The following is a 24,519-nucleotide window of genomic DNA, read 5'->3' as shown; positions in this document are numbered from 1 at the left end:
AATACTGGAATGGGTTGCCACTTTCTCCTCCAGGGGAATCTTCCCAACCCAGGGATTGAACTCATGTCTCCTGCAGCTCCTGCATTGACCAGTGAGTTCTCTACCACTGAGCCCATCTCCAGGTGGCAGCTGTGAGGGGAGAGATTTGGGGTTTCCTGAGCATCAGATTATTAGAACCCCTGAAGCTTATGGCAAGAGAGTGGAGATGTTAAAGATGTGAGAGAGGAAAATCTAGAACTTTAAGAAATAAATGGTAAAATTTCTTATAGCTCAGCTCCTGGCTCAAAAAAATAGCTGAAGTGAAAATGTTTTGAACTCTCTGTAGGTTATCCTCGGAAAGTTGAATTACATACTTAAAAACAGAAAAGGAACAAGAAATGTAAAATCATAACAGAGGAACTCTGGTAACGACTGATGACTTTTTTTATTATCACTGATTGAATTTTCATGAGAAATTGTGTGGATCAGAATGATTAATTTAACAAAATAGTTACGGGACAAAGCTTACATGTAATAAAGTAGTTCTAAGACTATGATATTAAATACAGAGAAAATATTTCCAACGTAGAGAACAACTACATTTGGACTTACAAAGTGATCCTCTTCCCATGAATTCCTGAAATCAGAGAATATTTGCCATCTCATTGGATTACCTCAAGAAACAAATAACTATTTTTGCTTATAACTTCTTTCTTTAAAAGCGTCTTCATTTTAAGAATGTGGGAGCAGGGCCGTGATGGAAAACTGATCATCTTAAAAAATAAGGTAGGGATAGGAAACATAGACTTCCGTGTACGAATTTAAAAAAAAAAAAAAAAGAAGTCTAATAGCTACAATGGAATATTTCATCACCAACACAAATCAGGCATCGTTTTAATCAAATTGAATTTAGATTATAGACTTTCACGTAAAACCTAATTTACTGTGAATTCCCCGGTCACGACTTGTGCGCGCCTTACAGGACAAGGTTAAAGAGATTACATCAGGGTTCATGTCAGCAGCATCTGCTGGTTAGTTCTCTGCATGCTGATTTAATGAGAGGTTATGCACAGTCTGTCAGAAGGACTTCTGTTCCAGGCAGGTGCTTGAGAGAAATCTTCACTTCCATTACGATAACTAACAGGCTTTCAGAAATATGAACTGATGCACGCCTGTCCTCTGATGTATAATATAGTATGATATTTGTCACCACTTAGCTAAAACTTACGAGCAGAAATTATGACCAGACCCATTTTTCTTCTGCAGTTCCAAAAGGAAGTAGCATTGTCACTCTGAAATGTACCTTTTCAAAAAAACGATTTATGCTTATTTTCCTTAAAAGGACAGTCATCCTAAAGAGGTATATTTCTAGGCAACACAATGCTACACATAATTGTATAAATAGTATGCAGATTCTAGAAGGAAACTGCGTGAAAGAGTGCTTATGAGCAGAGAGGGAACACACAAATCACTCCTCCTGAAATTTCTAATATGAATTTGTAAATATTTTAAATTCATTAAAACATTTTCTATTTCAATTCAGAAGTTCTTCAGAGAAGAGCTTAAAGATGTTTCTGTAATTATTGTAACAGGAAGGGGTTCTAGTCATTAAAATAATCTTTGACAATTCAATGTGATTCTCCTTATTTATGCTGCATGCTTTTCTGAGTGTGTCTAAGTCCCCTTTTGCCTTTGCTGAAATGGTCACTTCTAAGCGGTGTATCACAAAGAGGTTCAAATTCCAAAATCAATCAAGTCATTTTGCCAAAGAAGAAAGATTTAGAATCGAGTAATCCGTAATCATATGGATGCCTTACAATAATTATCTTCCTTTGGAGCATATATTTCTGACCAGGGGTGTTAGAAAAAGGGAGGGTGAGGATGGAGGTGGTTCTTGGTATTATTTAAGGATGAGACTGAAAACTCCCAAGCATTTTATCTTTATATTAAAACCCCTTTCTGCATATGCCCTACTCATCTACCATTGTGCTAGCCTAAGGACTGGACATAGCTCTTGACAAATCACAGTTGAATATTCATTTTAAGTATGCACAAAAGTTATAATAAGAAGATGGGCAGTTTTCTCAACAGACTTATCCTAATCATGAGGAGAACTGATTATTCGTGGTAGGGGATACAGAATAAACAGGTGTTTGGGCTCAAGAGAATGCATTAATTTCTCCAATTTCAACAACTGGGATCTCTACTAAAGATGAGAGAAGTTTTTTCTAGTGCCTGTGTACTGGACGGAAGCAGACATGAGCATCCTAGGGTAAACTGGAGCTGTTCTGAGGCAGCTCCACACGTGGGTTTGCATCTGCTTTGGAATGTACTGACCGGGGGGCTTGCTTCCCACTGACTCATTAGTGAGTTGTAAACCTCTCCTCAAGCTCCCCATCTCTGACACAGAGAATGCCACCAGACTCCTGGTGGCTAATACAAATGCTGCAGAGAAACAGAAAGAAAATGGCCTCAGCCGCAAGGAATGTGAAGGATTAGGACGTTTAATGACTTAGAAGCTGAGTGATATTGACAATTCTCCTGGTGTTTAATCACACACTGAGACAACTTGAAGAGTCAGAGAGAGAGAGTAGTTTAATTTGAGGACAATAAAAGCAAACAAACTGTCTTGTCCAGACAAGTCAATTTCTGGTAAAATGACAGCAGGTCCGCGATAGTTTCTCCTACCCCACAGCTACAGTAGCGGATAGATTCAAACAGCCAGATGCTCAAATACACATTGGCCTGAGTTGATCCCTTGCCCAATTCGATAATATATGTAGTGAGAATGAATGACCCTAATGGAGATCTATGACTATCCTTTGGTCCTCACTGATATGTACATTAACTATTAAGGCAGACTTATGAATATTTACATGTCTAAAATGTATCTTTTGTGATTTTCCTAGTACCTCTCTGGATGCTCACAGGATAAACATGGGTAATAAACTCAATTACAAATGATGTTATGGAAACAAGGCTGAAAGACTTTTCCTGTATAAGCAAGGATTTCTCAGTTTGGCAGAAGTCTCAGCTCTTTAGTCAGCTTACAGATCCCCTGCTTGTTGGAATTCTGACCATTAGGGAAACTACAGGACAAAAATTTTAAAACCAGTTTTTCAAAGGTTTCCTCAGAGGTCGTAGAGGTGAGCGGCGCAGGTAAAACCTGGGGTGAGCAACTTAGAATTTGCATGCCAATAGATGAGTTTACCATACATTAACACATTGGCGGGTAATGAACCATTGTTTATGTGTTAATGAAGACATTTTCCTGATGATGGGTATGCATTTTTGCATAACTCACGTAGAAAGTTGGTGGAGAATTTGACTTTCCCTAAGCAGTGAGGGAAAGTAAAATAGTGATTTCCCCCAGTAAGGAATTGAAACATACCCAGAACGTGGCCAAAGCAGAATAATCCAGCATATTAATAACTAAATGGGCTTCTCTGGTAGCTCAGCTGGTAAAGAACCTGCCTGCAATGCAGGAGACCCCGGTTTGATTCCTGGGTCAGGAAGATCTGCTGGAGAAGGGATAGGCTACCCACTCCAGTATTCTTGGGCTTCCATGGTGGCTCAGCTGGTAAAGAATCTGCCTGCAATGCAGGCGACCTGGGTTCAATCCCTGAGTTGGGATGATCCCATGGAGAAAGGAATGGCTACCCACTCCAGTATTCTTGCCTGGAGAATTCCCTGGGCAGACGAGCCTGGCGGGCTACAGTCCATGTGGTCCCAAAGAGTTGGACATGACTGAGCGACTAGTATTTTCACTTTCAGTAACTAAAACGTCAAAATATTTTCTTCGGCTGCGGCATGAAACTGTGGTTTTCAAAGTTGAAGAGATTTGTCCTTCTCAGCACGAGGTTGTAGATTCAAACATGAATCCAGGCTCTTAGCATGTTAGGAAGGCAACTGCCTGGAAAATACTGTTGCTTCCAGTAACATGCCTTCCTGGCATAGGATGGGGACGGGGGCGGGGGTGGGGGGGTTGATAAGTAAACTCTTGAGTGAAAGTACCTTGGACAGAGCCTTGAGCTTGTGCTCCAGAAACCCCAGTTCCCCCAAGGCCATATTCACCTAGACCTGAAGTAATGCCCTAAAAGCCTTTTGGGGGAAATGACAACTTCCTTATTACTTCTTCCCTTCCTTCCTCAAATCTAAATAAGCATCTGTTGTCTGCAGGGCCCACCGCCAGGCACAGAGGACACAGGCCCCCAAGGGCTCACATTCTCAGGGACGGGAAGAGGGGAGGGGAGGGAGCTGACAGACAGAAAAGGAACAGAAACCATGGCCACGAACCTGGTCTGAGATCAGGGGACTCGACACACCTCCTCTCCAGGTACTTCATGCTTTGGGAGAGCTAAAATGTTATCTCCCTCAAAGCTGGAAGACATCTAAATTAAATACAGGGGAGTTTTCACTCGGCAAGGGAGGTGGGGACAAGTAGCAAAGATGGGAACCAGGTGGAAGGGCGTCCACCCACCTACCCCCAAACTCCCTTCAAAGCAGAAACAGAGTGGCGGGGGGCTTAGCAAAGAAACTGACTTTTGCCAAACCAGAAGACAGGGTGTCTGTCTCTTTTGTTTAGACCATTTTAATAGCACTTTACACAGTATTTCTTACTTTAAAACATGGTATCCAAACATTTGCTTTTTTCCCCCAAGTGGAATCCCTTTGCTTCGCACCCAAACAAAAGCTTCCATAGAATCCCCAGAATAAAAGAGATGGTCAGGGCTGCTCCAGTGGAAGCCAGGAAAGGAGGAAAGGCATTCCCAGGGCCACTCCTCAGGGTCTGTGGGCTCCACAGCCCACACGTGACAACTTCTGTCCCCAGCAGTTTCCTGACTAGACTGTGAGACCCTCAAAACAACAACCATATAATATCTTCCTTATGTTCCTATTTCCAAAAACGACCACACTGCCCTGTAAATAGCATGAACTGAAGTGAACCAAAGTGAAAAGGAATGCAAGAGAAGGAGAAATAAATGGTGTGTGACAGGAGACAAGGAGAGTAAAGTAACTCATCGTCTGATGTGGTGAAGAAAAGATTTGAGATACAAACATGAATAATGCCTGTCTCAGGTAGCTCAAAACATGGCCCAGGGAGAGAAAAGCAAGCAAACGATCAGGAGACTCTATAATTCAGCAATGTTGTATACAGAACCCATCAAGGCAGGAACATAGAACAACATCAGGTATACCAGGGATGGAGGAAGTAAAGCTTGAGCTAAAACATTAATATCTGCTCACAGGACTAGGAGGGAAGGAAGAGAGAGGCAGGTAGGGACCAGATCAGGAAGACCCTGAAATGCCACATTCATGAGTCTAGCTTTACTCTACAGAAACTGGACAGCTGCTAAGTGATTCAAAACAGGTTAAGTAACAGGGTCACATCTGGATATTAAAAAGCTTAGAGCAAAGAAGGTGGTGAGGCAGTGGTTTGGGTATGGAAAGGAGAATTTAAGAGCTATAAATCGAAAGAGCAGAAGGGCTAGAACTTGATAGCCCTCTCTCGTTATTTTTGGTTTCTGGAAAGCAGAGTGTCATTTCTAGCCAGATCTCCATCTCAGCAACAACTAGACACTCAGTGGCACTGGAGGACAGAGGGAGGAAGGACTGGGTCCAGAACATCTAATCTGCCTTTCTTCTCTGTGCCCAGTTCTACATTTTCCAAGTCCCTGCATCCTCCTCTCCTCCTTCTATTCAATCTGGAGGCTAGGGCTTTCCCTTCTTACTGCTTCCAACTGAGACACATGCGATACTTGTTATTAACTTAGTAGCTATAATGGGAAAAAGCTAAAAGGTCCAACTTCTGTCATAATTTCCCTCTCTAATGAAGGGGCACATGACTTCATCTTTTAAAACTGAGGGTTTTTTTTGGGGGGGGGGCACCGCCCCATGCACCTTGCAGTTCCCTGACCCAGGGCCAGGGAATTCCACAAAACTGAGGATTTTAATACAGGGGCCCCTCCATTATATATTATTATATATGATAAAGCTTGACCACCAACCACATCACATCAACCTGCCTACTGCAGCAGCTAGTGAGAAAACTTCTTGAAAACAGTCACATTTTGAGTCCACTGGGGGCTGCTGATAAAACAATGTCACCAAAGGTAATGGAAGAGGAAACACTGCCAGCACTTGATAAGACACCGCCGATTGGAAAGACATCAGCAATCCCCAACAAGGCCATTTCCCTCCCACTTTTACTTTTCAGAAAGAAGGATTTCCTCAATCAGACCCATTGCTTATGCTGAGAGCGTGTGTTGAGGATATACATTTTCATTACTGAACTCCTCCCACCACTGGCCCTAGGCTGAAACGCCTGGCAGGAATCTCTTTTGGAATCCACCTTTATTGAAATGTTCTGATGAAAAACAGTTCTTTACTTACAGATAGTATCTGAGAGTTTGCAAACAGATCTTCTCTATTAAATCGCTTGATTAACTGAACCATCTGAGAAGGTCATGGTCATTCCCCTTCCAGGCAGGAGCAACCAGGCGCCCAGAGAAGGGAAGTGACTTCTCCGGACTCAGACTCAGGTCTCAGGCTTTCAGGTGCAGTACCTCAAGCTTCTCCATACTGCTTCTCTTGTGCACTAAGGATTACCAAGACATTTTCTTTTTTGGACTGGGATCTCTGAAGAATTTTTTAAAAGCCCCAATTTCTCCATTGCAAATTTATAACTGATTTTAGGCATCATTATAATGATTACCGTTTTGTTTAAAAATCACTCTATGTAAATCCTACCTGAGGTGGGCAGAGGGGTGGAGTGGGGTGGGGACCACTGGTGCTTCATTGCACAGAGAATGAACTCAAAGTCTTCTGCCTGGCCTTCAGAGTCCTCCACAATTCAACCTTAACTCACCCCTCCCCCCCCCGCCCCTACCTTTACACTGTGCTTCCTTCCAGCTCTAAGCCACACGGATCTTACCATTTCCCAAACACACCTTGCACTATCATATTTAATGAGCTTTTGTGTTCACTGCTTCTTCATCAAGGATCCTTGCCCATCTGTGTCTTACAGTGCATAGCTCACAACACAGAGCCCACCTTCTCCAAGAATCCTTCTAAAATACCCCAGACAAAATGGCGCCTTCTTTCTCCTCTACTCCTCCAGCACTGGACACCTTTGTAAATGCCCTGAGGATACCCTGGCTTTTGTTTCAGCTACTCTTCTGATAGACTGGGTTCCTGGAGGGCAGCATCTATCTCTTCCACACTGTTCAAGGTAGGGTAACTGATCTTTTAAAAATGGGCATTTACACTATGGAGAACAGTGTGGAGATTCCTTAAAAAACTGGAAATAGAACTGCCATATGACCCAGCAATTCCACTGCTGGGCATACACAACAAGGAAACCAGAATTGAAAGAGACACGTGTATCCCAATGTTCATCGCAGCGCTGTTTATAATAGCCAGGACATGGAAGCAACCTAGATGTCCATCGGCAGACGAATGAATAAGAAAGCTGTGGAACATATACAGAGTGGAATATTACTCAGCCATTAAAAAGAATGCATTTGAATCAGTTCTAATGAGGTGGATGAAACTGGAGCCTATTATACAGAGTGAAGTAAGTCAGAAAGATAAACACCAATACAGTATATTAACACATATATATGGAATTTAGAAAGATGGTAATGATGACCCTATATGCAAGACAGCAAAAAAGACACAGATGTATAGAACAGTCTTTTGAACTCTGTGGGAGAAGACGAGGGGGGCATGATTTGAGAGAGTAGCATTGAAGCATGTATATTATCATATGTCAAATAGATCACGAGTCCAGGTTCGATGCATGAGACAGGGAGCTCAGGGCTGGTGCACTGGGATGACCCTGAGGTATGGGATGGGGAGGGAAGATGGAGGGGGGGTTCAGGATGGGGAACACATGTATACCCATGGCTGATTCATGTGAATATATGGCAAAAACCACTACAATATTGTAAAGCAATTAGCCTCCAAGTAAAACAAAAAAAAAAATAAAAATTTTTTAAAAAGGGCATTTAACAAGACTAAGCATCAGCCTAGCTTCTTGACTTAATACAATTGAAAATGACTGAACAATCATTTATTTTCTTCCTGCCAAAATGAAAGTTTGTTGATGTCAGATAATATGCCTAATTTCTACTTGAACTTTGCATATGCCCGCCTTTGTTCAATGTCCTGTGGGGCCTCAAAAGTCAGGAGTAACTTTCCAAAATGAGGACAAAAGGTAACGGCAAAGCTTCTTAAAATGGTGTCTGCTTTCTCAAGTACAGACTTCTTCCTGGAGCCCACTGCTATAACTGCCTCTTTTCAGAGAATAGCATCATGGATTTTAAAAAAAAACCCTAAATCAAATGGAAATTATGTCAGATAGACAATATTAAAGTTCTAATGACAAAGACTGGAAGGCAAACCAGGTTATCTGGTCATGGAGAGGAAAGAAAGAAGCAAAGAATGAATAACTAACAAACAAAACAAATAGATAACCTGCATTTTACAGCTGAGGACCAGGGGGAAGCAAGTGATACCTCTCAGGTCATAAGCACTTGAGCTGATCAGAAAGAATTTAACAACCAAAAGAATAAGCATCTATCAGGTACTATCCAGTATATCAGAGGTTTTCTGAGGTATTTAGCACTCACAAATCTCCTTGGCAGATATAGTCAGCAGCCAAGATGACATTCCAATGCACAAATCCAGATCAGCACTCCCACCCCCCCAACTAAAAAGTCTTCAAAGAGATTCACAAACTTGGGGAAGTGGCTTGGAGAAGTCTCTCACCTGGAGAGACTTCTATTAAACCAGTCAAAATTAGCAAAGATAAGTATGCAAAAACTCCAGGAGATGATCAAAGGCTTACAGCAAACTGAGAAGCATTTATTCAACAGGATCCCTTACCTTGGGAATCCAGAGCATTCAAGCAGAGGCTGCCCCCACCCCCTGCCTTCCCCCTTCACACACAGGGCGACTTTACAGATGTGAAAGTCAGATCATTTAAATGACACCTGAAAGGCCACGTGAGCCCAGAATAACTTGACTCCAATTTTATCACTGCCTCCTCCTAACCCTGGGCATGAATGTTGGTCAGCTGAGAGGAGAGAGAGACTGCAGCCTGTATCTCTCTGTATTACTACAGGCACTGTGCCTGCTTTGCATCCCTAGTTTGGACATTCCCCATCTCATCAGCACAGAGAACACCTCTCTTCTATGGGTCCAAAGACTGCTCCCACCTCTTTGGGGCTGGAAATGTGAGGACAGACCCATGATGACAGTGCCAGGCCTGAGAGCACTAATACACAGGAATATCCACTCTTCTGCTCATCCTGGGGCCCAAAACATCGGGGTCACCAATTAGATCATAGGACTCCTCTGTGCCAATCAGAACAAGGCACTTCCTTGTGTGCAAGCAGCTTGTAGGTTCATGGTTTAGTGAGTGAAGAATGCCTTTGCAACAGAGGAAGAGAACCTCTCCCTCCACACAGATGCAGGCCAGTGCTAGGGCACACAGGTCAGCAAGGGGAGCATGGAATGTATGGTCATAAGTGCTCCTGTCCCCTCTCCCACCACCTCCATGGATAAAATTGGGAGGATGGCCAGAGTACCTGCCACATCAGGTGGGGGAGGAAAATCAATGTCACATTCCTGAAGGTGCCTCTTGCTCTATGCTTTCCCAGCAGTCTCCCACAAGCAATGCCAGAACTGATCCCCAGAGGGCCAGCTACTCCCTACAGAGCTGAGAGCTCGTTCAGGGCACGATCCAGATGTTCTTTGGCTCTATGAAATCCCATTTTGGTGTCCACTGTGGGTGGTCCTGATCATATGCTGTTGTTACACACTTTGTGCCCCCATGGCCCTGGCTCTGGGCTAGGTGCTGAAAAAACCAGAATGAAGGAAGACAGTCCCTGCCCTCAAGGAGCTCACAGTTAAGGGATGAGGTAAACAGATAAACCAATGGTGGTTAAACAGTGTGGCAAGAGCTCTGAGAGAATAAACACATTGTGTGTGGGCGGGGGGGTGTCTTGGGAGCATCATGGAAAGGCAACCAATCCAGCCTGAATTATGGGGCTGGGTAAGAATCAGGAAAGATGTTCTAAAAAACAGGCAACCTGGGCTGAATCTTGAGGACTGAGTAACATTTAATCATTTAACAGAAGGAGGAGGGGAGGGCAGTTAAGGAAGGAGTTCCAAGCAGAGGAAGCAAATCTGTGAAGATGAAAGCCGAAGAGTAGAAACTGATCAAGAACACTAAGGAAGTGATTCCTTGCAGTTCATTAGAGGCAAGGCGAGGTGAGTCAAGAAGGATGAGGCTAAAGAGATGAGAAAGGGGCAGGCATGTGACCCCTGGCTTCCTCTGCCTCCTGAAACCCACCCCAAGCTCCTGGAAGGTGTGGTAGGTAACTAGCAGTGGGTGACTGCTCCAGGTCACCTTGTTATCCCTGTACTCTTCCAACTTGTCTTGGTCAGTTTGGGCAGGCATAACAAAATACCATAAGAGACTGGGTGACTTAAAAGGCAGAAGAGTATTTCTCACAGTTCTGGAGGCTGAGAAGTCCAAAACCAGGGAGCCAGCATGGCTGAGTTCTGCTAAGAGCAGGCTTCCTAGTTGAAGACTGCCCATTTTTTGTATCCATCCTCAGCAGAAAGAGAACAGGCTAGCTCTCTGGCCTCTTCTTATAAAGCACTTACTCCCATCCCCATGAGAGCTCCATGACCTTATCACCTCCCCAAAGCCCCACCTCCAAATGCCATCACTCAGGGGATTAGGCTTCAACATAGGAATTGGAGAGGGACACAAACATTGAGTAACACAACTACAGAAGTTCTCCTCCAGCCCCAGCCCACAGCAGATGGGGGTGCCTTCTCTTGTGGATAAAGCTCTGGAACCTAGCTTCCTCAGCTTGGTTCTGCTTCTCCAAGAGTTTGCTTGCTGCCAGAGGTGGTGGAGCTAATGGCTCTAAAAAGCACATCTAAGAGAACTGCCATTTCAGAAGAAAATCCAAGACCACTTCCATTTACTTACTATTAAAAACAGCATCACATGGAAAGTTTTGGAATCTTCAAAATCTTTCAAGGGAAAGGGCCCTGGGAAAGCATCTAGTCCAATGCCTTCATTCCTCACATGGGGCAAATGAGATCCAGGGAGGATATTCTTTGTCTAAAATCACACAGTAAGGGAATCAGGCCCTCCTAGGGCAGTGTGGTGGAAAGAACCCATCATTTCAAGATAGAGATGAGATCTCAAAGCTTTGTCACTCTGTAAGGTAGCCTTAAACAGGTTGCTAGAATTAAACAAATACCATAACATCTGTAAAGACCATGTATATTGTCAACCTATAGTGATCACCATCATTACAATTTTCTGGAACCTCTGGCAAACCTACCTTTGAATGTCTATGACATAAGCCAAGAGATTAACTTGAACCCTGGGCAAAGTGGGAGGTCACTGCTGGTGAGTCAGATGCTATATCATCAGACTGCTTTGACATGGCTTTCAATGTAAGGCTTTACCTGGCAGGGCTGACGAACAAAATACAGAATTGTTTCAACTCCTAAGCATGAAGGGAAATAGGCGTCACCATGAGAGATTAGGGTGTACTCTCTGAGAAGCTCACACTAGCATATTGGTTTATCTATTTAATCCTGAATCTGACTCAGTGTCAGTTTTAATGTTTCTAATTCGTGTAGTTTGAGAACTGGCAGTGTCTGAAGCCCTCCTCTGCGGGAACAACCTAGGGCAGGTAGAGTCCCTCTTCATTCTTCTTCCTCTGCCATTTGTCACTGTTCACTAAGACATCTCAACATCATGAGGGGCTTTACTTAAATATAGGAAGAAATGATATCCTTCTTAATATGGTATAGTAACAACAGCACTTTAGGCTTTGCACTTTAATGAAAATAATACTCATTGACAAAGTGCAAGCAAACTAAAATTTGGTGGATAAATAACTGGACAAGGAGTCAGGAAGGGTCCTTTCTATGGCTGATTTTGGCCACAATACGCTCTGCCATTTTGAACAAGACACTAATCCTTCTAAGCCTATTTCCTCATCTGTTAAAATATAAGTAGTTTGTCCCCATTTGTGTACATAGCTCACAAGGTTGCTGTGATGATGATTAACATTTACTGAGTCCTGTGACTAGGTACCCAGGCACCGAGTTTGGTACTTTACTTACATAATCTTGTTTATTTTCCCCAATCATCTTAAGGGGTATCATCAATTCCCATTTTTATAGATGAAGCTGAAGCTCAGAGAAGTTAAGTAACTTCTAGTAAGGACCAGGGGCAGGATTCAAACCAGGTCTGGGCTCTTGACCTTTCCTCTGTGCTGCACTTTTATCCAGCAGAGCCCTCCCTAGTCTTTCAGCAAAAGCTGTAACTAGGAGTCAATCAAGGTTTCATGCCAGATCTATTTCTTCAAATGCAATGAATGGCACAGACTAACTATAAAATTACTCTTAGTTTGAACTGAAGTCTCTCTCCAATTTATTTATTTTTAAAAAATGGTTTTTGTGATTCTCTAAGTCTTTTTAGAGGCTGCTGTAAGGAATGATAAGACTCTAATCTCTGCAGGTGATTAGAACTACTTTTCTTTCCTTGGCTTGGTCGACTGTGCCTATTTCTGAGACCTCAGAGAAAACATAAAAGCTATGAAATCAGAACAAGGCTCCTACTTCAACACGACTCCCGATGCAATCTGTAGAAAGAAAATCCTTTCCATTGAGCTCTGAAGGAAAAAAATTAAAACTTACGTTTTAGGCAAAAATAAAGGATGTACGACCCATGTGACACTAATTGTACATTTTTAACAGGAGGCATGTCTCTACTATTAAGGATATTTTATGTTATCTCAGAATTAAACACAAGAGGCCCCTCTGTCACAAACCAAAGCCCCCTCATGTCAGTGAGTACTCTCTAGACGGCCCTGACGGAAACAATCTCAAGTGATGGGCTGAATGTGGGAGACTGAGATGCCGAATTGGAACCACGGAGTAATTAGTTCATTTTTTTCTCTCATTCAAAGAGGACTTCCTCAAGGACTATGATTCATTCCAGAAACATCTGTGCATAGCCATGTAAGGGGGAAGAAAAGTGACATGGGCCCCTCTCCCCCACACTAGAGGAATTTTCAATCCTGTTTCACGGGAATAAGAAAGCTCAGTTGAAAAACAAGATAACTCTTAATTGAGGGTGCTCTGTGCTAAACAGAATGCCAGATGCTTTCAGTTGTATTATCTCATTGAATCTCTACCCTAAGCCACTGAAGAAGGCCTGACTACCCACTTCTTTCAGATGAGAAAACTGAAGTTCGGGAAGAATAATAAACTTGCCTGCTACAGTTAATAATACTGTATTGTGTATTTGAAAGTTGCTGAGAATAGATCTTAAAAGTCCCCATCACAAGAAAAAAAAATGTACCTATGTATGGGGATAGATATTAACTAAACTTACTGCAGTGATTATTTTGCAATACATACAAATATTTAATAAATCATGTACAGTGAAACTAATATTATATGTCAATTATCCTTCAAAAAAAAAAAACTTGCCAAACTCATTCAGATAAGTATAAACATCCAGGCTCCACTTCATGTCAACATCCTGAGAAACAGTTCTCTCTATATTCCCCTTCTGAATATATTGTCCCATTCCAAAGCTGCTGAAATTAAACCTTTAGACCTCTCTGCAGGCAGTTTTTGTACTCTCCCCCAAACTTCAGCTCAACTGCCCACAACATCACACACCTGAATTCTTCAAAATGAAAGCCAAGTGCTATAATTTAGAGATGGGCCCATCAAAATAATCATGCAGCTCCCGGTCTAGACAACTTTCAGTTACTGATCTGTGATCACACATTGCTACGAAACCTCGCCTTGGCAAGCTGATGATTTCCAACCAGCTCCTGTGGAATTCTTTCTGAAAACAGACACCATCTTATGGTCTCACGGAATCAAGGGACTTCATGGCCAAGAAAGGGTCCCTTCTTTAGCATGCACGTGCGCATGCTCAGTGGCTCAGTTGTATCTGACTCTTTGCGACCCCACGGACTGGAGCCAGCCGGGCTTCTCTGTCCATGGGATTTCCCAGGCAAGAATACTGGAGTGGGCTGCCATTTCCTCCTCCAGGGTATCTTCTCAATGACATGGCAACTCTGTGCTCCTGGGCAAAATGCTTTTGGTAACTCTATTCTGACATCCATTTGAACAAAGTAGCAAAGAAGTAAATGCTCAAGAGTCAAAGCAAACATAATAATTTACTTGATACAAAAAATATGGTAGAAAACCATTGAATAGAAGTATACTCAACAAGGAATGCAAGCAGAAACAGGAGCATAAACCATTTGGGTACCATTTTTTGTAGTTGCTCTTTGGAAACACTTTGAATAATCATCCTAGTGGCTCTACTCTTGTCCATTCCTTCCTTCTAAATTGGCAGACTATCTCTAGGTTGTTTAAAGGATAAGGGGAATGACATCTTTCATGGACAAGTTCATGGTTATTGTGTTATTTTATTTAAATGATTTTATAGTTAGGTAAAAAATATTTCTTTAGTTTTACAGTAAGCAAATCAATCCTCTTCGACTGAATTTTTAAAGATAATTTTAAGTCCTTTTATGAGCACAACATGAATCTGCAAGTTCCCAGACTAACCCTATAGTATTGCCCTATTATTTAGTTCTCCAGAGAATTTACATAGTGATTCACAAAAATCATATGATAAGTAAGTATTTTACTTTCAAGGGAAGCAAAGCCTTCCCAACCCATGACTCTGTTTTGATGTTTCTAGAACATGCAGCCAAAGGCTTATTAAGACTCTCTGGTATTATTACCAAATATTTTTCTCATATTTTTGGTTTACATATGTTGAAGATTTTATTTTATAGCACACCCTACAAATGGGATTTTTTTTCTTCCTGCCAGCTAGATAATTTCACCCAAATGGTGAAGACGTCATAATTTTTTAAAACGAAATTATATCTAATGACACCAAACTAATGGGGTTGGCAAATTTCAAAATGCATATTTTAAAAACACAAAGATGTAAAAACCAAATTATGGTCTACAGGGCATAGAAAAATGATCTAGAGATGGATTTAGCTCTGTGAACAATTAGAAACAATACTGAAAGCTGCTCATTTATGTCCCTCCCCTGTCATCACCTCATCTGGCTCTTTCAATAGTGGGCTAAGAAATATAGGAAAAAAAAAAACAAAGCAGGGTTTTCAATATGGTTTTTCTTTGAGGAACAATAAAAACATTAAACTTTATACATTTAAGTGTCTGTGCACCGAATGGTAGCCCTTTCATGGGAGTCCAGCTTGGGTTTTGTCTGGGTGGGGAAGGGGGAAGAGAGTCTGTGAATACCCTCAGAGTCATTTAAAATATATAGTATTAGCTAATTGATGAGAGGACTAAAAACAATAGTAAGTAGGTAGTCTGGCTGCATGCCAGGAGCAAGGCTTTATGGTGAAAGCGAGTTTACATTAGAGGCCTGTTTTTCCCCTTTCCTTATATGAAATGAACAGCTGTAATTGAAAAGCAAGGAGCTCTATGGTTTATAGAAATAGGTGTTGTGAAGAGCCTTGGCCGTCTAATTTTCTTCCTATTGCAGGGCAGGCTTCCATTGTCTGTTTTTTAGAGCTAATTTCTTTTCTGATCAAAAGGCCCACGTCGTTGAAAAGGTAGTAATGACTATTCATTTGGCTGAAGCCGCCATTCTCCAGACTGCAAGCTTTATTTAGAAATGGCTATTTCTTTCTAAAAGGAAAAGCTCATTTATGTCCTCTATAATGTCAATTAAAGTAGAATATATTTTAATTATTTGTCCTGAGGAGAAACCTTTTAGGAACTTAATTTAGTATGCCTATGCTATGCAGACACTACAATATGTGAATGTGGAATGATATCTAGGCACATGGGTTTTATTTTATTTTACCACTAATGAATAGTTTATTTGCAACTAATTAACAAGTTAAATCGGCACAATTAGTGTCGGATTTCTTTAATAATATAACTCATAAAGGGATAGCCATTGGAACTAGAAAATAAGGTTGGTTGTTGGCTTTGTAAAGAAACCATTCCACAAAAGGGGCAGTTTTTTTCCCATTAGAAAGGGTTATCGGGACGTTCGGCCCGTTGCTTTTTCAAATGCGACCCGGGCTGGGCTGGGGGAAGAAAGATGTTCGGAAACGAGGGGAGACGGTGTTAATGACACAAACATCACCTTTGCCCAGCCTCGGGGTCATAACCCGGCGACGCTCTCCCGAGAAATGGAATCGGGGTGCCCGCAACCGGGGCGCCAAGACGCCGGCGCGGCCGGGCCTCGCCGCAGACCTCGCCCTGTCGCACCGTCTGACAGCCGACCCGCGCGCCAACGGGGCGGCCCGAGGCTCGGCGGCCTCCGTACCTGGCAGGCGGCGGCCCGCTCGCCGTTCCCGGGCCGCGCGTCCTCCGCCCGGCTCTCCGTCGCCAGCAGCCGCCCCGGAGCCTCGCTCGCCCGCCACTCGGACGGCGGCGCCGGAGCTCCCGGCCCGCGGGCGCTTCTGCGTCTCAGCCGCTCGCGCCGCGCGGCTCGGCGCCGCGGAGGGGAAAGCGCGCGCGGGGTGGGACGAGCGTGGCCCCCCCGGCGGCCGGGGCGCGCCGCGGTCCCCGGCCCTCCGGGCGCTCCCCCGGGCCGCCGCCGCTCTCGGCTGAGGGACGCGGAAGGGGGCGGGGGGCGGTGGTCTGCTCCCGCGCCGGGCGGCACCGGGGAGCTCATAGTAGGTGTGCGACCGAGGTTTAGTACCAAGAAAAGCAATGACGGCCGACACGGCAGGGGAAGAGAACGGAGAGATTCCGCGCCTCGAATTCCACGGCTCTCCCCTCTCTTGAAAGAAAGTGAAAAAGCGAAAAAGAAAAAGAAAAGGCGGCGGGGGGAGGGAAAACAGCGGTCTGCTGCCTTGAGATTTAAAATTTGCTCCAGGGCGCGCTCTCCCCAGCCCCCAGCCCCGCCATCCTGCGCCCCCTAGGGCTGGGGCCGACAGGCCGGCCGGGTCCCACGGGCGGTGCCGGGAGGTCCCGTGACCAGACGGGCATCCCGCCCGCCGCGCCCCCCAACCCCGCCCAGGGTCTCGATAAGCGTGTAGATGAGATACGGGGACGTGGAATAACTCCAGCCACGTTCCGCACCGATAACGATTTTTTGTTTCCCCAGCCCCGATTTCTGGCAGGCCACCTCGCCGCTGGAGAGGGCCGTGCCTTTGCGGCCACAGAAGGAAGTGAGGGAGGCGACGGGCCCAGCGGGAGGGCAGGGTAGGGTGCTGGGTGCCGCGAGGCTGCTCCGCGGGGGGCGGGTCCCCGCAGCTCAGAGGGCTGAGCGCGTTGGGGGTGGGGGGCCAGGCCGGCAGATCGACGACAGTGACCCGGAAGACGCTCCGCCAGTGGGACCCATTTCCCGGGCAGATCTTCCTTTCCCCCTGGGGGAGGTGGCTGTATTCGGGTGGCGTTTGGCAGTGCTCGCGTTGTGAGGTCAGCAGAGAGGGCGCTGAAGGCAGAGATTGCCAAATTCCTCGCAGTGGCTCGACACCTAGGGAAGACGGCTGGCATCCTTGTCGTCACACCCTACAGGTGGACAGGAGTCTGCAACTGAGCGCCAAGGTCTGGGCCAAGGGGGTTCCCCGTACCCACCGACCGCAGCTCAGCTAACCCAGGGAAGCCAATTCGTAAACTCTTTTAAAAGTACACCCTCCCTCCTAAAAACGGCTACATCCAAGTGCGATAGAATACAGTTGGTCCGCCCACAGGAGACTTTTTGGCGCCCCGAGGACCGTGTCACCGCACACCTCGGTGGCTCCTAGTAAGCTTTCCTTGGAGAGCGTCAACTAGGCTATTACTGCAAACTGCACAACCAGCCTAGGACCGTCAGCTCCTTCCCAGACTCTGAAGGACGAGAGCTTTATTGGGAGCTGCAGGGGGGGTGGGTGGGGCAGGAGAGGTGCTGCGGGTATCAGACTGAGACCTCGACAGCTGCGAGGTGCTCGGCTGTCTCTTCCAGCCTCGTTGGAGAGCTGGTGACCTTTGCGACCTTTTGCGGGAGATGATTCTACAACAGACCTAAGCCCCTGATTTCTTGGTCAAGGCCCTCAATCTGGGGCCTAAATACACCCTCTTGGCCAGGGGCCAGAGTAAATAATCAAGGGTTGTTCTCAAGGAAGAAATAAGAAAAAAAAAAAAGTCTCTAGATCAGCAAACTTCCCCCACCCCTTGCTGGCAAGCAAAGCTTCTCTGAGGGTCGTCGGGATAAGTTTTTCGCACTTCCTCAAAGCCGGACCCCTCGCTGGGCTCCACTGCACTTGAAAAAAGGCGAACACTTGACTCTATTGTCAGGCCGCAGCTCCCGGAGCGGACACTGATACACACCCATTCCATCCCATCCAGCACGCAAAGGGCACCTCTTCTAAGAGGCGGAGTCCTAATCGAGCCGCAGACTCCGAAAAAAGTCCCCCTTGAGCAGTGGCGGAGCAGGGTTCCACGGGGGCACCCCCGCGCGAGCCCTGGGACAGCCCCTCCCCTGCTCAACTAGTAGCTTTCAGGCCAAGTGCTAAGGAGTTCACTTTGCAGATACGAGGCTCCCGGGACACTGGATTTCCGCAAACCGCAGGAAGGCAGAGTTGGAAGCGCCCTAGGCATCCGGAGCCTGCAGGGCCACCCACGCTAGAGCCTACCCCACCCCCGAGTTTTGCCATCACCAGCCCTCTAAGGAGAGTCCCACTTCTGTCCGCAGGATGCAGCTGCCTCTCCTTGGAGGGTCGGGGCGACCTCGAAGCCCCGTAGGAAGAGAAGGGGCGCCTACAGGTGAAGTTTCCAACGGAAGCCAACAAACGGCGCTGTTGCCGCGCCCTGGGTCCTGGAATCCCCAGACCCAGCCCCAGTCCGAGGGAGCCAGAGCTCTCTCCGGAGGGCGGGGAGAATGGGGACGGGGTGCTTGGCCGAGTTCCCTACCGGCCGTCCGGGGGGCTCTGTTTGCCGCCCAAGGGCTCCCGGAGGCCCAGAGGGAGAGAGAGCTACCGAACACGCTCTCCTCCCGCAAAGAATGGAAGGGACTCTTCCCGAATCCCGCTGTGTCCCTCTGCTTTCCTCGCGGGGTGCAGGTGTGGGTCGGAGACACCGATTGGGGCTCCACCGGACGTCTAGCTTCCCCGCCGACCCCGCCTGGACTGAGCACCCTCGGGAGGTAGTACCTGCCGTAAAGCTTCTCCCGACCCCGGAGGAAAGTCGCGCCGCTCGGCCGGTGCCTGCGCCGGTACTGCTAAGAGAACCGTTTCCTTCTACCTTCCCTCCATCTCCCCACCCCCATGATGGTAATCTTGCTTGATTACTGAAATGGCAGTGCGGGCTGAGAACGTGTCCTCGCAAATGTTTCGAAGGTTCTTCGGAGTGACTCTTGACTTGGGGCTGGGCAGACCACCCCAAAGCTACCAGGCACAGAGATCGGTTTAATCGTGACCTCCGAGGGGAGCCAGGAGTGTGGGAGAGGGTGTCTGATCCTAGCAAGACTGCCATAAATCCGGCAGAAGGACGTTAATGTGAGAAGAAGCTTACCTAAACCGCGGGATGGGTGTGAGCAAGTGACAAACAGCTGGGAGCAGTGACTAGTTCCCCCAGATAACCTGCTGCGGCGAGACGCGCCGGCCCCTTGCACCGCACCCCTTGCCTAGGCAAGTAGGCAGCCCAGGCGCTGTCACCACAACGGCTTACTTGGGTCCTAAAACTTGGAAAGAATCCCGACATCTGTCAGGCTACTGGACGCCAGGCCGCGCGTCGGTTGGGTAGTTTCCTAAAACGCGCTTCACTTAGCAACAGCCTCAGAGGCCCAGAGAACCCGAGAGGGCATCTGGAAAGGCGGCCAGAAGGGCAGGGCTACTGCACACTGACTTCTTGGGGAGAAGGTGGGTTTGCCCAGGAAATTTTGTCTGTGTACCCAGTCTGGCAAGAAAACAGGTGCAGGTGGAGATTGTCGAATCACTTCTGTCTTCTGAGACATGCCTTCCAGTCCATGTCAACTTAAGTGCACATACCCGTGCGCGCGTGCGCGGGCGTGCACACACGCGCACACACACACGACTCAAACACAGAACCATTCCACATAGTTTACTTCAAAACCCTAAATGCGTACAACCATTCAAACGATGGCAGCAGCCCTTGACTGTATATACGTTCGCTTCCTTCCGCCCAGAAGAGCAACAAAACCAAGTGGAACCCAAACTTAAGAGGCGGGTTTCGAGACCCCAAACTTCCAGGAGACTTTGCTGCTGGGAGCCGGGATTCTGGTGCTAGCGGTCCGCGGACCCCAGGGCGGGCTGGCCTTCTCTGCGTCCCCCAAGTCATAGCGGGTTACTTTATAATTTGTGCAAGAAACGGGGACGCAAGCTCCTGGCCCGCAGGCTTCCCAGGATCGCTGGGTCTTGCATTAGCACTAAGGAGCTAAAAACCTCGGTTTGGAGCTGTTTTTGTTTTTGGGTTTTTTTTTTTTTTTTTCACACTTAGGATATACGCCTTTCTTTGGGTTCCCCATCTTTCCACGAGGCTAGGGGGGTTGGTGGGCCACACCGTGGGAACACATATTTCAGTCTCTGCCACTTCTGCCCGGGGTTGGCTTTTCCTTCCCACCCGTCGCCTCGGGCGTCTCCGGGAGTTGCAAACGCTGAGCCACTAGCTTGGGCTGGAGGCGGCGATAGTCGGGGTGCCAGCTACCCGCAGCCGGGCTTCCCCGCGCCGCTATTCTTCGGCAGACAACCCCGACAGGCAGTTGAGTGTGGCGCTCCGAGTCTCGAGGCTCCGGTCGGGAAGGCTATAAAACAACAACAACAAAAAAGGAGGACGGCATCCGTTAGCAGCGCCTGCTCCCCGGGGAGGCGGCGCGGCTGCGCGGCGAGAACAGCGCTCAGTGGTCCCGGCAGGTGCGCGGCCGGTGGAGGGGGCGCCCCAGGACGGCCTCGGCTCCTCTCGGGCCACCGTCCCCCCCCCCCCCTTCAAGAAACTTTTCTTTCACTTGGAGAGGCTCTGTGTTGCCATGAAAACGGATTTTCCAAGGGGCCCGACCCTCCCCCTCAGGGGCATCGGACTGGAAAAACCGAAATGGCCAGAGAGCAGAGACAAAAAGGGGCCGCTAAACGGGGGCCCAGAGAAGAGAGCCGAGGCCGGTTCACCCCTCCGCTCCACCCCCCACCAAACACTCCCCGCACCACCGCATGGGAGCGTCTCGGCCCGGCCCGGCCCGGGCAAACCACCGAAAGCTCACAGCCCCCGTGTGCCCCGCGGTCCCGAAGCCTGTCTCCCGAGCCCCGCTCCCTGACCCTCGCCCAGTGCTGGACGCGCTGGTCCGTTGCTTCCCGGCGGAGGGTCCCACCGGAACGGGGCCGATTCCAGGGAGGGCTTCTCGGAGCCGCAGCCCCGGGGTACTTCCACTGCGCCCCGAGTCTCCAAGGCCGCCTGGGTAGCTGGCGATGTCCTGTGTCCCCTAGCGCTGGCAGCAGAAGCGGTCGGAGTACCTCCGCGCAGACAGCGGGAAGCTGTGCAGGGTGGCCCCGGGACCGGACGCCCCCCGGCCTTGACAAAGTTGTTTTCGGAACCCCGTGGATGCCCCCTGCCCCCTCCCCCCAAACCGGCTCGCGCCCCCTTCCCCCCTCCGTCACCTCCTCGAGTTTCGTTCTTTCAAACTTTTTGAGACCCTAATTGGTGGTCTCTGAGCGGCTGTCCGGGACTCCCGCCTCCTGAATAACTCTCATCACGTCACCAGGCCCCAGAGAGGCGTGGGGGTGAACGAAAGGACTCCCCGAACTTTTTTTATTTCCAGGCTGGCCGAACAAGGGCTCCGTGATGATTGGCCAGGGCGCATCACTGCAAGCCTGTCAATCACCGGGCCTCCGGGTGGCGAGGGGCGGACCGAGCCCCAACCCCGGGGGATCCGAGCAGGTATATAAGAGGCCCGGCGAGCGCCCGACCAGACTGCGAATGCGACCTGCCCGAGACCACGCATCAGGTGCCAGCAGCCTGCTGGGTCCCGCTGACTTGGCGCGGACCACTGCGGCCAGCCTGCCCTTCCCGCCCGACCCGCGGGCCCAGCGGCCCCCAAGCGCCCCTCCGACGGAGTCCCCGGGCCTTTTCACCGTGGCCGCTCCAGCGCCGGGAGCGCCTTCTCCTCCTGCCACCCTGGCGCACCTTCTTCCCGCCCCGGCCATGTACAGCCTGCTGGAGACTGAACTCAAGAACCCAGTGGGGCCACCCACCCCAGCGGCAGGCGCGGGCGGCCCGGCAGCCCCGGGTGGCGCAGGCAAGAGTAGTGCGAACGCCGGCGGCGGCGCGAACGCAGGCGGCGGCGGCAGCGGGGGCGCGAGCGCCGGGGGCGGCGGTGGGGGCGGCGGCGGCGGCGGCGGCGGGGGCAGCGATCAGGACCGTGTGAAGCGGCCCATGAATGCCTTCATGGTGTGGTCCCGCGGGCAGCGGCGCAAGATGGCCCTGGAGAACCCCAAGATGCACAACTCCGAGATCAGTAAGCGCTTGGGCGCCGACTGGAAACTGCTGACGGACGCCGAGAAGCGGCCGTTCATCGACGAGGCCAAGCGGCTGCGCGCGGTGCATATGAAAGAGTACCCGGACTACAAGTATCGGCCGCGCCGCAAGACCAAGACGCTGCTCAAGAAGGACAAGTACTCCCTGCCCGGCGGCCTGCTGCCCCCCGGCGCCGCCGCCGCCGCCGCGGCCGCCGCCGCCGCCGCCGCGGCCGCCAGCAGCCCGGTGGGCGTGGGCCAGCGCCTGGACACGTACACACACGTGAACGGCTGGGCCAACGGCGCGTACTCGCTGGTGCAGGAGCAGCTGGGCTACGCGCCGCCCGCGACCATGAGCAGCCCGCCGCCGCCGCCCGCGCTGCCGCAGATGCACCGCTACGACATGGCCGGCCTGCAGTACAGCCCCATGATGCCGCCCGGCGCCCAGAGCTACATGAACGCCGCGGCCGCCGCCGCCGCCGCCTCGGGCTATGGGAGCATGGCGCCCTCCGCCGCCGCCGCCGCCGCCGCCGCCTACGGGCAGCAGCCCGCGGCCGCCGCGGCCGCCGCCGCCGCCGCCATGAGCCTGGGCCCCATGGGCACGGTGGTGAAGACGGAGCCCAGCTCGCCGCCCCCCGCCATCGCGTCGCACTCGCAGCGCGCGTGCCTCGGCGACCTGCGCGACATGATCAGCATGTACCTGCCGCCCGGCGGGGACGCGGCGGACGCCGCCTCGCCGCTGCCGGGCAGCCGCCTGCATAGCGTGCACCAGCACTACCAGGGCGCCGGGACTGCCGTCAACGGCACGGTGCCGCTGACCCACATCTGAGCGCCCGCCGGCGCTCGCCGCCCCTCCGCCCCACCCCGCCCCTGCACCCCCGAGTGGGGACGCCTTCTTTAGCTTTGCTTGCCTGGGACTGTTGCCTTGTACCGACGATGGGGAGGACGGAAAGTTTGGCGGTAGCTGTCGGGGTTTGTACGAAAGCAGAAAGGAGTCCGGAGCGGCGGAAATGGGACTTTCTCGAGCTCGCCGGCCCCTCGCCGCCTTCCCTCCCTTCCCCTTCTGTAGCCTGGGAATCCGCTGTGTTGTTTGCCAAGAAAAAGCCGCCCCCCACCTCCTCCTCCTCCCGGGTTCCTGGGTTTTTCTGTTGCGTTTGAAAATGTTGTCTCGTTAGTTTGCTGTTAGCCGAGGAGTGAGTGAATGGGACAAACGGACTCGGGTGAGGCTGGCCTGAGAACTGCAACGCCTCCTCCCCCAGTCGCGTTGCATCTGTTTCCCTCGTGGGCTCGGGGTGGGGGGGGTGGGAACTGACCGCCGCGGCGCGGCAGCCAAGGCCGATGTTAATTTATAGCCAGGTGTGAGCGTGTCTCCCGCCTCGCCGCCCCTGGCCGCGGGACAGCATTCTGTCCAGTCCGCATTTAAGCTGTTAAGTTGGTGATTTCTGCCGTGATCTGTTTTATATTTCGTCGCGCTAATGTATGTGGATTTCGTTTGGGTGGTAGGGCTAAGGGGCTATTTTGTTTCAGGGTTTTCAAGGTTTTACTCAGTTCCTAAATGAGAGATCAATAAATTTTATAACCAACAGAATGGAGTCCTGGTAATTTTGCGGGCCTGAAATTTTGCGGGTTAGGGAGGGAACCAGTCCTCGGTACTGCGACCGTGGTCCGGTCCCGGGGCCGGGGGTGGGGGGCCTGGCGGGAAGCGAGCGTGACCTGGAACGGTTTCTTCTGTAACTACTGGTGATCGCAAACACGGCGTCTCCCGGTATTTTCAACTGAAACTCCAAGGAGAAAGCGATTTGTCTTTCCGGGAGCGAGCACACTCAGGCGGAGGCTAGCACCCCGCGGCCACGCACTTGTTGATCGCGGCGGCGGCAGCGGCCACGCGGGGCGGGGAGGGGCGTCCGCGGAAACTGGCCCGGAAAGGGGGCACATTTACCTTTGTGCAACTGGGGCGGGAAGACACTCGAGCCAAGCCGAACGGTTTACAAAACGAAAACCCTTCGGAAATCTCAGCCTATTA

At 49.5% G+C, this 24,519-nt stretch overlaps 1 protein-coding gene across 1 annotated transcript; it reads left to right on the top strand.

Moving 5' to 3' along the window:
• Positions 1-21,960: 21,960 nt before the first annotated feature.
• SOX3 (SRY-box transcription factor 3) lies at positions 21,961-23,325 on the top strand. Its single transcript, XM_061137789.1, has one exon. It carries the CDS (start codon positions 21,961-21,963, stop codon positions 23,323-23,325), a length of 1,365 nt encoding a protein of 454 aa, XP_060993772.1.
• Positions 23,326-24,519: the final 1,194 nt, after the last annotated feature.

Source organism: Dama dama, chromosome X (assembly GCF_033118175.1).
Source record: "Dama dama isolate Ldn47 chromosome X, ASM3311817v1, whole genome shotgun sequence".
In the NCBI taxonomy this organism is placed as follows: domain Eukaryota; kingdom Metazoa; phylum Chordata; class Mammalia; order Artiodactyla; family Cervidae; genus Dama; species Dama dama.
This window is presented reverse-complemented; position numbering and strand designations above follow the sequence as displayed.